At 43.0% G+C, this 14,811-nt stretch overlaps 1 protein-coding gene across 5 annotated transcripts; it reads right to left on the bottom strand.

The window, feature by feature from the left end:
• Nucleotides 1-1,116: 1,116 nt before the first annotated feature.
• On the bottom strand, nucleotides 1,117-13,424 carry LOC128734288 (uncharacterized). 5 transcript variants are annotated; one of them, XM_053828423.1, is made up of 10 exons: nucleotides 12,614-13,424; nucleotides 10,703-11,016; nucleotides 10,052-10,640; nucleotides 8,720-9,979; nucleotides 7,914-8,652; nucleotides 4,004-7,834; nucleotides 3,075-3,641; nucleotides 2,751-3,005; nucleotides 2,588-2,687; nucleotides 1,117-2,278 (listed from the first exon to the last, which is right to left on the bottom strand). In XM_053828423.1, exons 1-10 carry the CDS (start codon nucleotides 13,156-13,158, stop codon nucleotides 1,578-1,580), a joined length of 8,901 nt encoding a protein of 2,966 aa, XP_053684398.1. In that variant the 5' UTR covers nucleotides 13,159-13,424; the 3' UTR covers nucleotides 1,117-1,577. The 5 variants fall into 5 exon arrangements, with proteins under 5 accessions (XP_053684398.1, XP_053684406.1, XP_053684372.1 ...); XM_053828431.1 differs by having other exon boundaries at nucleotides 2,588-2,672; XM_053828397.1 differs by having other exon boundaries at nucleotides 2,588-3,005.
• Between the last annotated feature and the right edge of the window lie 1,387 nt (nucleotides 13,425-14,811).

The raw sequence follows: 14,811 nt of genomic DNA, 5'->3' as shown, positions 1-14,811 counted from the left end.
CAATTGAGCATTACCGGGTAAGGCCACGTGGAGGCGCTAGGTAGGGGCTTAGGATGGCTGGAGCTATGTTGGACGCTTCCTCATTTGCCTTCCCCATTTCATACCCTGATAGGTCATCTGCCAATTGTGACCAAAAACCTCTTTAGTTTGAAGTCAGCGAAAAATTTTCCATTTTGTCTAAAGCTAAAAAAAAGATGCCACATTTGAAGCCAGCTCATCTCCGGCTGTACATAATTCGCCACAGTTACACCAATATCAAATGGAAGTGTCCAAATTATGTACAGCTGCAGCAGATGTGGTCCAAAATAGGTTGGTTACCGTCTCCGGTCTTCAGTGAAAAGTCGTTTATAATTTACCTACGTTGCTCGTATCAGACCAGTTCCCCTCACGTGCTAGGTCATCAAAAAATCTCAGGTGTCGAAGATTCGAAATTATGCATACCTACTTGCCTGACTTTTCAAACTAGAAGATCCTGACATCATTCCCACACACATGACCGGGACGACTGATGAATGCTGATTGCGATGGCTGAGCTGTGGCAAAGGATTCCGAGGTTAATACCAACTGCAGTGCATCCCAGTGCGCGAATATTTAACCTCTGTATGTAATTAGAAGCAGCAGCAGGCAATGAGCTGGTACCAGTAGCATCCGGATGAACGCTGGAAATGGAGACTCCACGAAGAGCGATGTCAGCGCAGAAATCTTTTCTTCACACGGAAATAAGATCAAGCAGCGAAGAAGCTTATTTTTTGGACCAGCTGCCCCGCAAATTTGAAGATTAAGAAATGGGAGTGACAATCATGACATACGCGTGTTTCGTGTTCGCTAATGTAAGTGCTTGAGTCGACAGTAAGCTTTCTATCCACAAGAAAAATGAATCGAATCTGGCCCGAGCTACTGCCGTGCTAAATAAAGGCAAACTTTTGGACGTAAACGTCTTTCTAAACTTGACCCTTCTTTATCGACAGACTTCGTAGCCAGCTATTAGGGTACAGGACAATTACGTACAATACGAACTAAAAGTTCAAGCACATCGACACAAATGTCGGGGCTAGTAAACGGCCCTAGCATGTCATCGTTTAGGTAAAACAACCAAATTTCACTTGGTATGTGGTGTTGTTTAATAGATTCGTTTGACCGACGATTACTGCTGTACTGTTTAACCTCTCGTGGGAGGGGACAAGCTTTAACATTTTCTTTTTTTTTTTGTTTGAAGATACTAAATCTTACTAGTCTGTGACACATTGGGCCCCTTCTTGCCTGGATGGGGCATCGTGGATCCATTTTATGTAGTGGCAGTCGAAATTTCTGTTGTGTGCAATTGTTGACCCATTGGTTAGCAGGATGTTCCCAATACCTGATGCAGGTTTGCTCGTGCATTCGACGATTAACTGTGTCTGTGTTGTTTGTTTTCTTTTTTTGGGAAGGAAATCTATGGCACTTCTGTTTGAAGGCAACTTTGACAATATGGTAAAATGTAGATTTGTTGATTTCATTTTGTTACGTGAGCATCTTAGCGCTTAGCACTGTTATTTCAAACCTGAACCGGGTAGGAACTTTTCCTACTGATCACATTTTCAATTGCTGATAATACTTTGAGACAGCTCATTAGCCGAGGGTTTCGTCCCTCCGCCTCCACCGGTGGAAGAACTACCAATGCTGCTCAAACTGGGTGCCCCGCCACCCACGCCAAAATTATCGTATGCTATGGGATCCGAGTTGGACTGCTGCAGCTGGGTAAGGTTCAAATTCAAATTCAAACTCAGATTGCCCGTCGAGGTGAGCAAATCGTTGTACAAATCATCACAAGAGTGCGCGTGGCTACTCATCGACGACGAGATTCCATCGAAGATTGACGCCGATGAGGCCGGGCTGTCCGAGGTTGCCGGGTAGAGCATCGTAGAGACTCCCGTACCGACGGACGACACAGGTGTACTCTGTTGCTGATGAAGACCTTTCTGAGAAGGTGTCCCGATAGGTGCCTGTGGCCGAATCGGTTGTATATCTTCGCTTATGCTCACACCACCAGGGTTGTTATCGTTACTGATACTACTGCTGCTGCTGCTGCCACCGCCGCTGGAAACATTGTGGTTGGTGCAGGCAGTGCCACTAGCCGGCTTTTTATTATTCGCCACAATATCCTTTACATTCAGATTGATTTTAGGCTTATTCTTTGGCGGATCGAAGTAATAATTGAACCGTTTGAATGATTCAATATCACGTTCCTCCGATTCCAACTCGTTTAGATTGACCATTTGATTCGGAGCGAAGATATTTTCTGTAATGGAAAATACTGTTAATTTTGAATGTCCACGTGAAGTTAAACGTTACGAAAAAATGTCTAAAAAGCGGTAAATGAATGACCCACCAAGCATCAATCGAATTCATAACAGGCATATTCACGGTTTCTCTGTAGTAGATTTGAAAACATAAATGTGAAATTATATACAAAAGTCAGTGTTTATTTCTTTGTTACAAGAACCTTGTCTAAGGAGCAGTTTAATTTGTATGATTAGCGGAGTGTATAATTAATAAAATGAAAAAATATGCTATATAATGTCACCATTGGAAAAAATGTTTCACTGACCTCCGAATTCTCCAATTAGCTGCTGCTGCTGCTGGCGACTCAAGGGTTGTAGCTGGAGTTGCTGCATTTGTTGATGTAACTGATGCTGCAATTGCATTTGCTGTTGATGGTATTTTTGCAAAAATAGTGTGGTTTCAATATCGTTCAGTGCGAGGAGATTTACCGTTGAAGCCGCATTCGCAGCGCTTGGCGAAATTCCGCCTGGAATCGAAACAGCTGGAGTCGCTTCGTTGCTTATCGTTGAACCAGCCGGTGACATTAGCAACGGATGCGGTATGGTTGGCTGTGGTGGATGATTAAAACCAGATGATGAGACGGCGCTTCCTGGGGCTGGTATTCGTGTAATCTCTATGTCGTTGGCCAAATTTTGTCCCTGCTGACGCAAAAACTTAGATTCGTTAATGTTGTGGATTGTTACCTACAATGTTAAACAGTGAAATCGAACTAGGAATTGTGTTATATAAGACGGACGGACACGAACACTCACCTCACTATTCAACCTTTGACCAGGTTGCAGATTTTGCAAAAAAGACAAATCATCATATTTATGATTTGATGGACCACCAGCAATCCCATCGTAGAAAGGACCCGACGGATCGTCACAAGATTGTGCACCAGCACCAGCCGCGCCAAATAGCCTTCGACAGCTAGGGTTGTTGACCGTGGAGGACATAGCAGCGGCAGCATGCGCTCTTGCTTGTGACCGCTCAGATCCGATTGCATTCATAGTTGAAGGAGAGCTAAGTGGATAATAGCCAGCCGACGGACTCTGCGGATTCATATAATCCTGGCTTCCGGTCAACCCGTACTGCAAACTTTCAAAAGGTGAGTAGCATCGCTGATTCGGATTCGGTCCAAGCGTGAGCGGATTATACAAATCAGTGGCCGGCGGTGGAACAGTACCGGCACCCCCATTTAGCTGATGCCACGAACCATGAAGGGCGTGTGGATGTTGATGTTGCTGTTGTTGCTTCTGTTTCTGAGCATTCTTCATCTCACTGCCTATGACGGAACTGCACTTGCGAGGTGGTTCTATTGCCGGTGAAAATGCATTCTGCAAGAATTTCGGAAAAATGTTATTTACAAAAATATGAGGGTATGTAACTTTGGTAAAACGATTATTCGCGTATTAGGAAGCTAGCATTATAATCATTCGAAAATCTTGTGGAAAATTTGCTGCACAGGAAATGTATTATACTTTTATAGTGAAAATTAGAAGACGAATTCATAATCCTAAAAATGGGAATATTCTGAAGACTGAAATACAGCACACACGCCATCATGCAATGCATCCCAATAGTTTCTCTAGACCATCGTAAATTTGGGTTTACTGATTCTATTTAAAACATGTGTAAAAACAAATAACTCAGTGACCCGTTTCACTTAACAAACTTGTTACAATTGTCCCAAACTTACCGAATTACTCGACCCTGCTGCTGGCATTAAATTTCCGGCAAGATGCTGTTGCTGCTGATGCTGCTGCTGTTGAAGATAGTTTGCCGTCGTTGCGTTAGACGCTCCAGTCGGCGGATAAATTCCATTCTCGACCAAATAGTTGGTATTGAATGGTCTGAATCCACTGGTCGAAGGCGGCACACCTCCGGATAAGGCCTGATGCAAAGCTGGATTGCGGATGGTAAACATTCCATTATCGTTCTTGAAAATGGTTGCAGGCTGATCGTATCCTAGCGTTGAACGGGTACTGGTAGCCCCCGGATCGTTTGGAACAGAACCACCCCGTTGCGGAGCATTTTGAAACATCGGATTGCGGAGAGTCACAAAGCTGTTACCATTCTTCGAATTTTTACCGCCATCCGATCTCGAATGGCCATCCTTCGAAGGGTCTTGTTTGTTTTTGCTCCTATTCTTCCGTTTGTTTCTTTTGCTCGATTTTTTCTCATTATCACCAGCGGAATTTCCCTTCAGCTTATTAGTGTCGACCATAATGACAGCATCTTGGCCTGAGGAAGCCGACTGAGCCATCGTTGGGTTCATCATGAACATACCAGGTGCAACACTACCGGGTGCGCCCATCATCATCTGAGCCGGAACTGGCGGTACCGCTTGTTCCGGTTGAATGGTTTGCATTGGCTCACAAATCTTCTTGATCGAGTCACGTTTGGCTTTAATGGCTTCCGCTTGCGCTCCATCAACACGCGTAAGCGTGATGCCCGGAGGCAACTGCAGCCCTTCAACTCGTATTCCTCGGCTTAACTGGTCCATTATACTTATCCCGAATGCCGTATCGCCTGGTGCAAAGCTATAAGGAATCTTTTGCGGTAGGCCACCTATTCTACCTGTTGGTTGCGACGGTGGAATACCTGGTTCGCCTATCAGTTCCAACGTCGTGTCAACACCGATATTCACCTTCGACCGTCGATCGTTCGGTGATTTTACCAAACGATCGGCGGTTTTGATTGCTTTGTCAATATGTCGAACGTTGGCTGAATTAAGTTGTGGTTGTTGCTGTGTCTGTTTCTTCTGCTGTTTGGATTGCATATTCGGCTTAGACTGCTGTTCCTGCTGCTTTTGAAGAAGCTTCTTTTTACGTTTAGACATGGTCGAATTGTCTTGTCCTGGTTTGTCTGGAGGTTGTACAGTTGCAGTTGAGACCGTAGCGACCGGTTTTCTAACACTGGACGATTGTATATTTGCAGCATTTCCGAAGTTGTTTTTCGGATTTTTTGAAACGGTTTGTACCGATGGCGGGATAGAATTTTCTTTAGTTTTGATTTGTTTAACCTCCTTGTTCACAGCAACAGGCTGAACCTTAGGGGGCTCTTTCGGTTTTTCATTTTTCTTTTTAGTAAGTTTTTTGCTACTGGCTATAACCGGCGGCACTGGAGCAGGAGGTGTCGGCGGTCGCTTCGGTGGCTCAATTTTCGGTGAGGGAGGTGTTGGTGACCTTACTGGCGACTTCGGTCGTTCCGTAATCTCAGATTCAGCTGGCGGATTTTCCTGCAAATCATATTCTTCCTCATCACCCGACTCGGTATCGTCCAAATTCAGTAGCTTGAATGCGTTATTGTCAAACTCCGGATCGATGTAGACCTCGCTTTTCTTGCGAGGCAACGATTTCTTCTGTGGTGTTTCTTTGTCCTTCTTCAATGGTTCCTTGACTTCGTCAGGTCTAGCTTTTGCCTTTCCCTTAAGGTCCTTAGTGTCCTTAATTTTCTGAACACTGCCACTGGAACTGATTGATTCTTTGCTAAGCTTGCGGTTTAAAACTTTACCTAATTTTTTTTCTGCCGGTGGCTTTTTGTCCGTTTTCTTTTGCTCCGTTCCGACTTGAAACTCGTCAAGCCAGGCAATAATTTTATCAATCTCATCGATCTCGTCCGCAACCTTATCCTGCTTCTTTTTCTTCTTCTTTTTCTTAGAGCCCTCGTCGTCTGCACCGCTTGCTCCATTAGATTCCATTTCTAATTTCTGCACGATCTTCTGCAACATTTGCGAAGCGGCCTTCGCTTGTGCTTCACTAACGGAGGTCTTCGCTTTGCTCCTGATCTGAGCCAACTTTTCCGACAGCCGTTTTGCCAGCTGCATGATGTCGCCAGCGTTCTTTTTCCGATCCGCGTTGCCATTCTGCTGCAGCTGTATCTTTTGCATCAGTTCATCTATCTCCCGCATCGACTGTTGCTGTTGTGACTGTTCTTTCAGGCTGAGCTTGAGCAAACGTTCCGTAATCCAAACGTCAGTATCGTTCGTAAACTGACTCTTAACAATCATGTCACTGATTTGCTTGGCATCATTGAATGCCATCTTCATCTTCATTCGGCTTAGCTGATTTTGAATTTCTTGCTGTTGCTGTTGTTGTTGTTGTTGTTGCTGTTGTTGTTGTTGTTGTTGTTGTTGCTGCTGCTGTTGCTGTTGCTGTTGTTGGTGCTGTTTTTTGCCTACCGTTTGCGAACCACTATTTTTGCGGCTAGATGAAGCAGTAGCTGGCTCTGGTGGCACTAACTGACCATTAATGAACGTGTACAGCAACTGATCCTTGTCGGGAGAAGGTCCCTTAGCGGTAACGGTAACCTGTGGTTCTGCATGTGGCAGAAAGGTTCGCTTTATGGTTACCATTCTTCGCATTGAGTCTACACTAACGTTGTCTGGCGAATGTTGTTGTGGCTGTTGCGGATGTTGTGGCTGTTGCGGATGTTGTGGCTGTTGCGGATGTTGTGGCTGTTGCGGATGTTGTGGGGATTGCTGATGCTGTTGGAGAAGCTGCTGCTGCTGGCGTTGCTTCTGCTGCTGTAAAAGATTAATGTTCTGCTGCAGTTTGGCAGGCATCTGCTGCTGTTTCTCAACTGCTGGGGCAACTGACTTCGGCTGCTTTACTGCCGGTTGTTCGTGTTTACCCTTTGAAACCGGTGCCTTTTCAACGGTTTGATCTGCGCTTCCATCCAGTTTAAAGCTGAACTCAGGATTGTTGTCTTTAATGCTCGACACAAGACTACTGATATCTGTTTGCAGTTGCACCTTTTTCGCCTCGAACGCCCTAATATCTTCCAGTAGCTGTTTTTTGTCTTTCTTTTTTAGATTCTGCTGAAACTGCAACCTTTTCTGAGCTTTTTGCTCTTCCATATGAAATTCGGAAAATTTTTGACTTAGCTCTCCCAATTCGGTTATTTTCTTCAGCTCTTGCTTCTTTTGTTTTTGTTTGACTTTTTTGGCTGCTTTCTTATTATTCGCATTCTTATCGTCATCGTCGCCCTCGATAAACCGTAGAATATCATCGAGCGACTTTTCCTCGACCACTGGCGGCGGTGGTGGATTCTTTAGCATGCTTTGAGCGGCAGACTTTTGGTGCTGCTGCTGGGATGGCAAATTTTGAACATTTTCCTTTCCACTTGCAGCACCTTTTGCGCCCGCTAAATTGCTTTTCGCTATCGACATGGGAGCAGTCACCATCGGAATCTTGGCGTTGGATGTCGCTAAACCAGCAGCCGCTGCCGAGTTTGCCAGCGGCATCTTCTGGTTACTGTTCTTCATTGCTTCCACCTTGGACGTAATCGACTCCTTAGTGATGGTAGGAACTGTCGAGCTAGAACCATTGGCACCGTTGTTAGTGACCGCATTCGTCGAATTGCTCTTGTTGGTATTGATTTTTTTCAGCAGACCTCCCGGCGGTATCTTGATGTTTTTCAGATTTAGAGATTTGAGCTGCTGGTTATCCTTGTTACTTTGCAGCTGTTTTATTTTCTTTCGCAATCGATCGCGCGTTTCGTTCGTTCGCTGATTATGATTGCACTCCTGAAAAGGAATATCGAGAATCGAATGTATTAATGTTTTCTTACATCGCCAGAATGCTTCACAATTAGTGTATACTTACCAAACAAACACTTTGCCCAAAGAGTGTACAGTAGTAGCACACGCAGGACCCGTCGCCCTTTTCGCTTCCGGTAGCACCACCACGATGACAGGTTTTCTTATGTTCTTCCTTAGATTGGATAACATGTGCATTGCTGCCACTGCCACTGGTACTCGTAGAGGGGGTCGCAGCTGGTGGCAATGTAGCTGTTCCTCCAGTAGCAGCAACAGCTTGAGTACTGGTTGATTTAGTGCTAACCTTTCCGGTGACGTTTGCAGCCACTGAAGGATTTGTCCCGACTGGCGCAGCCTTGGAAGACGTCCCCAGTTGAGTAGTTTTTGCAGCAGCCTGTTGTTGTAGAGTTGCAGGCTTGGATGGAGTATTGGTTGCTTGATTCAACATAGTCTTCGCAGGGCTGTTAACAGTTGGTTTTGCACCTGACGTCGAAGCGCTACCACTTGGGACAGCCACTTGAGACCCACTTCCGCCATTGGAAACGGTAGCCTTCGGGACTGCATTATTAGCGGTTTCACTAACGCCATTGCTTTTAACTGTATTAATTGGTTTAATGTTGTTGCTTGTAGCATTACATCCGTGATTAGGGTTACCGTCGTTGCTATTGCTAGTACAGCTGCTGTCCACTTTACACGGCTCTCTAACAGAGCTGTGCTTCTGCTCATGGATCTGCTCCAAATCTCGAACCATGTCTTTTAACATACTGTGCTCTTTTTGAAGTGTTTTAAGCTCCGTTTCAAGTATTCTGAAAGTCATATTTCGAATCATACATTTCACTAAAGCAGTTTATAAATATATTTTAAAATACTCACTTATTGCTTGCTGCCAGTTTAAGTGCCTCGACTAATGGTTTTTTAATTTCTTTTTCAAAAATTTCCGATTTGTCAACCGTATCAGTGAAGCATTCTTTGCAATCCTTACAAATGGTACCATCGTCGGTGCAAAGCTTCACGATTGGATCCATCACAGCCGTGGTGGTCGCCGCCAGCAGAACACTTCCCGGAGGAACAACTTCTAATGTCGCAGATGCCGCCGCTATGTCATCACCGTTGATAGCCGCCAAGGCTTCTTCCGGTAGAATCGTACTCCAGTTGACACCCAGCAACTTGCTTTGCATATCATCGGCAATCATTTGCCGTAACGGAGACGCAGGTGTACTCCAGTTAAATAAACGAGAACCGCTAACACTTTCGAAGCACTTCATGTCAAACTCAATATCGGTACCTTTCGCCAAAAAGAACTTGGTGAAATACTGATAGATAACATTACGTTGCGGGAATTGGAAATCAATCAGAAACCATTCAGCGAACGCCGATGCCATATCACTCAGCAGAGTCGATTCGGAATCGTCGGATTCCCAGAGTAGATCCAGGAAATGCAACGGATGGATCCGATCGGCAACTTCCGTTCGCCAACGTTTGTTGATGTCATCGCAGAACCGCTGCATAAAATTCTTTACATCTATGTTCCAATTCTCGGCCATCTTTCTGCGCTCCTCTTCCTTAAGGGGATGGTAGGATTTTATAAGAAATTTCGACAAGTTCAACGGGTATAGCATAGCGATTATGTTGATTGCTACACGACATGCATTTATCTTGCATGGTTCACCCTGGAAAATGCAAAATCTTTTAGGTTCAAGGGTTGTCCACGTGTACGCACTTCGTTCCGGCAAATGCTTAAAAATGGCCCAAGAAATGTGATAGAGACTAGTGTTATCGATCGAGCCCACGTTCATAGAAGCAGTGGTAGCAACAACAGACGAACTGGACCCATCTTTTGTCCCAGATGATGCATCTGCACGCCCTGCCTGGCCCTCAGATAAATCGGATAAAGGAATTTCGTTTCTTGAACTTGACCCAGAAGACGACTGTGATGAACTGGCCATACCGTTAAGCTGCTTCCGTTCTTGCAATTGTTTCTCGCCAAGGGGTTTGTTAAAGAATTCGCCAAGATAGTCTAGATAGTCTCGATCCAACTTTTTAAAGAATGAACATTTAGCGCAATACAGCTGCTCCTTGGATATACCCAGACAAGTGCCACCAGCAATCACACAAGTACGACAGTCACATGCCCTAGAAACACAAAAATCCTCAAGTAAGTACGGTAGCTAATGTGTGTACTCGTGTTTGTTGTCGTATACTTACACGTAATGCGTTGCCAAAGCGAAGTTACATTTTCGACACTGAATGTTCTGGATGGAAGCAGTCAATCTCGGATTCGTACAAGCAACCCATTTGGCCTTCAAATTGTAAACCACATAATGCCACAATAGGTTTCGATCATCTAGCGAAAGCCACTCTATGATAGGTCGTTCTTTTTGCAATAAAATTTCTGGGCACAAGTTAAACTCCGACTCCTTCACAGCGAGCAGCAAAGAATGAGCTGAACTGATCCGCTTTCTTCGGGCAGAATCTTCCTTCGCCTTATGATAATCATGCAATAGCGACCAAACGTCACGCCACATCTGCGATGTAGAATTCATCTCGTCGTCAAATTGAATAAAGCGGCACACCATTGTTTTATATTCGTCCTCAAACAGAAGTTCTTTTAGCTTTAGTATGCACTCAGGCACGATCTTTTGCACCTCAAGATAGACAAACCGTTGATACATACGTTTATTAATCAAACACCACGTTAGTGAAAATTGTTGCAAGTGACCTCGTTGTAGCTCAAATAACAGTGGAGACAATGAGTTTGCCGAATGGCAAAGCTTATCGTAACCATCGAGAATATCTGTAGGGATAGAATAAAAACATAAAACAATAAGTAATGAATCCAGCAAAACGATTACTCACAATTGAGCAACTCCGAGGGATTATATTGCAATTCTCCATCACTCGACTCAATGATCAAATCCTGAAGACCCTGACTGTAGGCCCGCACAATCGACCGCAGCTGCAAACAGAGCAACTCGAACAGCTGATGCGGATCCCGCGTGTAGAGCATGCTAAACACCAGAATAAACGTCATCTCGTTCGACAGGGGCAAATTGGAACCGAGCGATATCTGTATGTTTTTCTTCGTATTGATCCGTCCATCGGTTAACCATTTGAGCGACGACTTATCCATCAGCTGCATGTAGCGGCTATACAACTGCGAGTCGTCTTGTCTGAAATAGATCGATATTGGTAAGAATAGGGTTTTGAGTTTTACGGTCATAGAAATAACCATCGTACAAGTAATGTCAAAGAACCAGAAGGAGACAGGGATTGAATAGATTTCGACGTCTTAAATCAAAGGCAAGATAAGCAAATGCAAATAGCCTAGGACTAACATGTAAACAAAGGAAGCGAGTCCTACCTGACAGTTAATTACTTTTCACAGTTTGCATATCATTTTTCCTAGTTCTTCCAATGTTCGTTCTTCACAAAAACGCATTTACTCGCTAATAAGAAGTTCAAACTAACTTGGCCAGTATAAGTCAATATCAAAAATGATAAAAAGTTGTAAACCAAGCGAGAGTTCATTTTTCTATGCTAGCTATTTTAAAAGGCCTATACATTTGCAAGGATTCTGGCAAGTAAACACTATCAAAAAATATTATAGATGCAGGTTAACGACTATTTTGAAAGAATGTTTTATTTTTATATGTACAACCAACAAATTGTTATTTGAACGTTAATTAAAAAAACATAAAATATTAATTTGTTCAGCGTATTTCTATGTAACATATATTGGTCGCACAGGGGAGTCTTAAGTTTCCGCTTCCGATAGAGCTTCCGATTTACATTATTAAGTTTGAGCTTCACAGAATGAAGCAAACGTTCTTCGTTAATTCCATGGATGTGATGTTTTGTCAAATTGTCCTTATGGGCGGACTGCTTTCATCAGAAAACCATGCTTGCTTGTGATTTTCCGAATAACCTACATGATACAAGATGCGTTAAGATGGGAAATTATTGAAAATCCTTTTTTTTTCTCTCGGTTATGTTTGGCTCAGACCGTCAGATTCATAAAGCCGGGTCTTGTGGATATGAGAGGGGAACATACAGAGACTATAGATTACAGAGGCGCCGAGACACTCAAAAACCACTAAATCTTGAACGAAAGCGGAGAATTACCTTTATTTATTATGGTACTTTCCATTTTATTTCAAAATTTAGCGGATTTTGAGTGTGTCGGCGCCTCTGTTATCTATAGTCTCTGTAGGTGAACACTCTTGTTTAAAAACTTGAATGAGAGGAACAACCGGAACAACTGTCAAGCAAATGTAAATGTATTGCTTCAATTTCACGTTTACAACAGTACACAGTAAGCCTTATGACTATAACAGTCTGCTTTATTTTTCCCGTGTAAACCTCATGGAAGAACTGAAGCAAACTATTTTAGATCTTGAATTTCAATTTTACATCCAACAGTACATTCAAGTATAAATTTTATTTACGAAATCTTTACCAAATCTTACACATTCCTTTTTAAAATTTACGCGCTATCTTACAAAAACCAAATACAAAACGAAATCAAGCTCTGGAAAAACAACAATTTTGGTCGGATAGAATTAGTTAAGAGAGTTGCTAGTACTGAGTAACCTATAGGGGCTCCCAAGTTCTACTATGGCAATCCTCAATTCATCAAAAACTGCAAAAACTCTCTTTTTCCGGAACTTGTTTTGTTTACATTTCAACTGGCAACACAGCATCCGTAACATAACATGTCGCCGCAGAAAAAACTGATAAACCAATTTCAATGAAAAATCCAATACTCACTCCGGTATGAAATCATAGAATTTCTTTATCAGTAACTGCAACCTTTCCCATAGCGTATTGTATTCAAAGTCCTCTACAAACAGTTGTATAATAGTTTCCCGATGGTTTAGACAGGGCGCACAGCAGCAGCTCAGCCGGAAGAGTTTGCAATCGTGCTGCTCCTCTTCCTCGGCTTCCGGATCGTTTGTACCGCTAGCCTGGCAGTTCTCTTCCGTTTCCTCGCTTTCAGCAGTAACCTCTTCGTCACAATCATTACTTGAAACGGTGGCCACTGCTGGACACGGACTACTGCCAACACTTGACTGCTGCTTCCCATCCTTATGTTGTTCTTCCTCCAGTGCTGAAGGCTGCTTCTTTTTCTTTTTCGCAGCAGCATCCATTGTATCGCCAACAATCGCCTTCTGTGCTAATGCTTCCAGCGCTTGCTGCCAATAGAGAGTGTCCTCGTTGCAGACGGGCTGCAGGACAGAATTTCCGGGACTCCCATTTGGCAGTTCAAGCGATGCCGTTGCTGTTGAGGCTTCATGCAGCAGGACAGAAGACATCTTTTTTACCGCACCGCACTACAGTCCGTCTACACTACGCACGGGCCACACTTTGCTGTCGTCGCGAGTCGCGATTTTTCCGCTACTTTTTCCCGTGCTTTTCCAATCAAACTAGCGGATTCCGGACGATTCTCCTAAACTTTCGCACCCTATTTTACTTTACCCAGTAATAATGCTTCTGTGGAAGTACACACATTAAACTAACTAGGCGTAGAATGCAGAAAAAAAGTTTTTTCCTGTTCCTCGACTCACAAGAACCTGGCACACACAAAAAACTTTTTGCCGTCTTCTTTTATTTTCTCGCCCGTGCGTTCACCGGTTGGTAGCGCCGTGTGTCATTTAACGAATTTCTGTCAAAACGTGCACCCCCATTGTGGCTTGATAATAATTAGCAACCACATTTTTTTCTTGAATGCTTAACGATCACGAGTCAGGCAGGTGGGTCTCTTAAATTTAAAATACCAAGTCCCGTCCTATAAAAGGTTAGATATTATAGTTATATTTATAGGCGAACAAAAGCTTCATTCGACAAGTAGTTGGCGCCGCGGTAAAAATGATGATATTTTTATTTCAAGCTGTCAAAACACATAGAAAACTAAAATCATCAGAAGCGAGTTTGAATTTTTTTTTAAAATACGCGCTTTGGAATCAATCAAACGTTATGGTTGGGTTAGAAAATAACATGTATACTTACTATGATTTTTATTTGCCTACATTTTATCTAAAACTATTAAAATTTTATTACATAATAAATACTAAACAATAAGGACATTGATTCAGCATGCCTTGGGTAAAACATTGTTATAATTTTGCTTAAAACCATTAAAATTACCTTAAACAGCTAAGTAGAACACTTTCATCCAGATATCTGGATCTAAATTTTTCGGTCCCGCACCTATAAACATAACCATACACACCTAAACTAAATCCAGATCTCAATTTACTTGTCCTAAGTGCACATTTAATTTGCAACCACCAGTGCGCTAGCTAGTAAATAAGATTTCTAACCCGCCGCAGAAAATTTAATGTTCGCAATATTCATTTTACTGAGATTTAAATAAAAAATGTTTTGATTTGTATATCCGTCCAGCGAAAAATTGTAACTGATCATCATTTTCCTAGTTCGGACAGCCAAATGTATAGGAGTCGTATGGGCTTCATTAGTTTTGCGTTTATTGGCCTATGGTTAAAGCCCGCGCAGAATTGATACTTTGCGGTTGCGTGTGCGTTTATCTGACAGTTCACCCATATAATTTGACAGATAATCTGTCAAATCTACGCAACCGCTACCTTAAAGTACTTATTCTGCGCGGGCCTTTAGTCCGTTCGCTATGTAAGCAGAAGCGCAAATCAACCTCATGTACTCTCATGGAAAGTTTACGAAGATTTGTCTAAAATATTATCTATCGTTTGCAATCTTTAACAAGTCACTCTATTCTGCTTCACAAATAGAACAAACTTGGCAGGTAGCAACACCGTTTCACGCATATACCGCCTACCACTTTTTCAATCTGAGTTTTTATTAAACCCCGGTAATTTGAATGCGTTCACATTAAAAATTGATCAAGCGTCATCGCAATTGACGGGGTTGGCCGGGCAAATTAAAAAAAACTTAATACGTTTCCTCTTGGCTTTGGCAATACGGCTCATATG

This window comes from Sabethes cyaneus, chromosome 1, assembly GCF_943734655.1.
Source record: "Sabethes cyaneus chromosome 1, idSabCyanKW18_F2, whole genome shotgun sequence".
NCBI classification, from domain to species: domain Eukaryota; kingdom Metazoa; phylum Arthropoda; class Insecta; order Diptera; family Culicidae; genus Sabethes; species Sabethes cyaneus.
The sequence above is the reverse complement of the archived record's forward strand: the minus strand, read 5'-3'. Positions and strand labels throughout refer to the sequence as shown.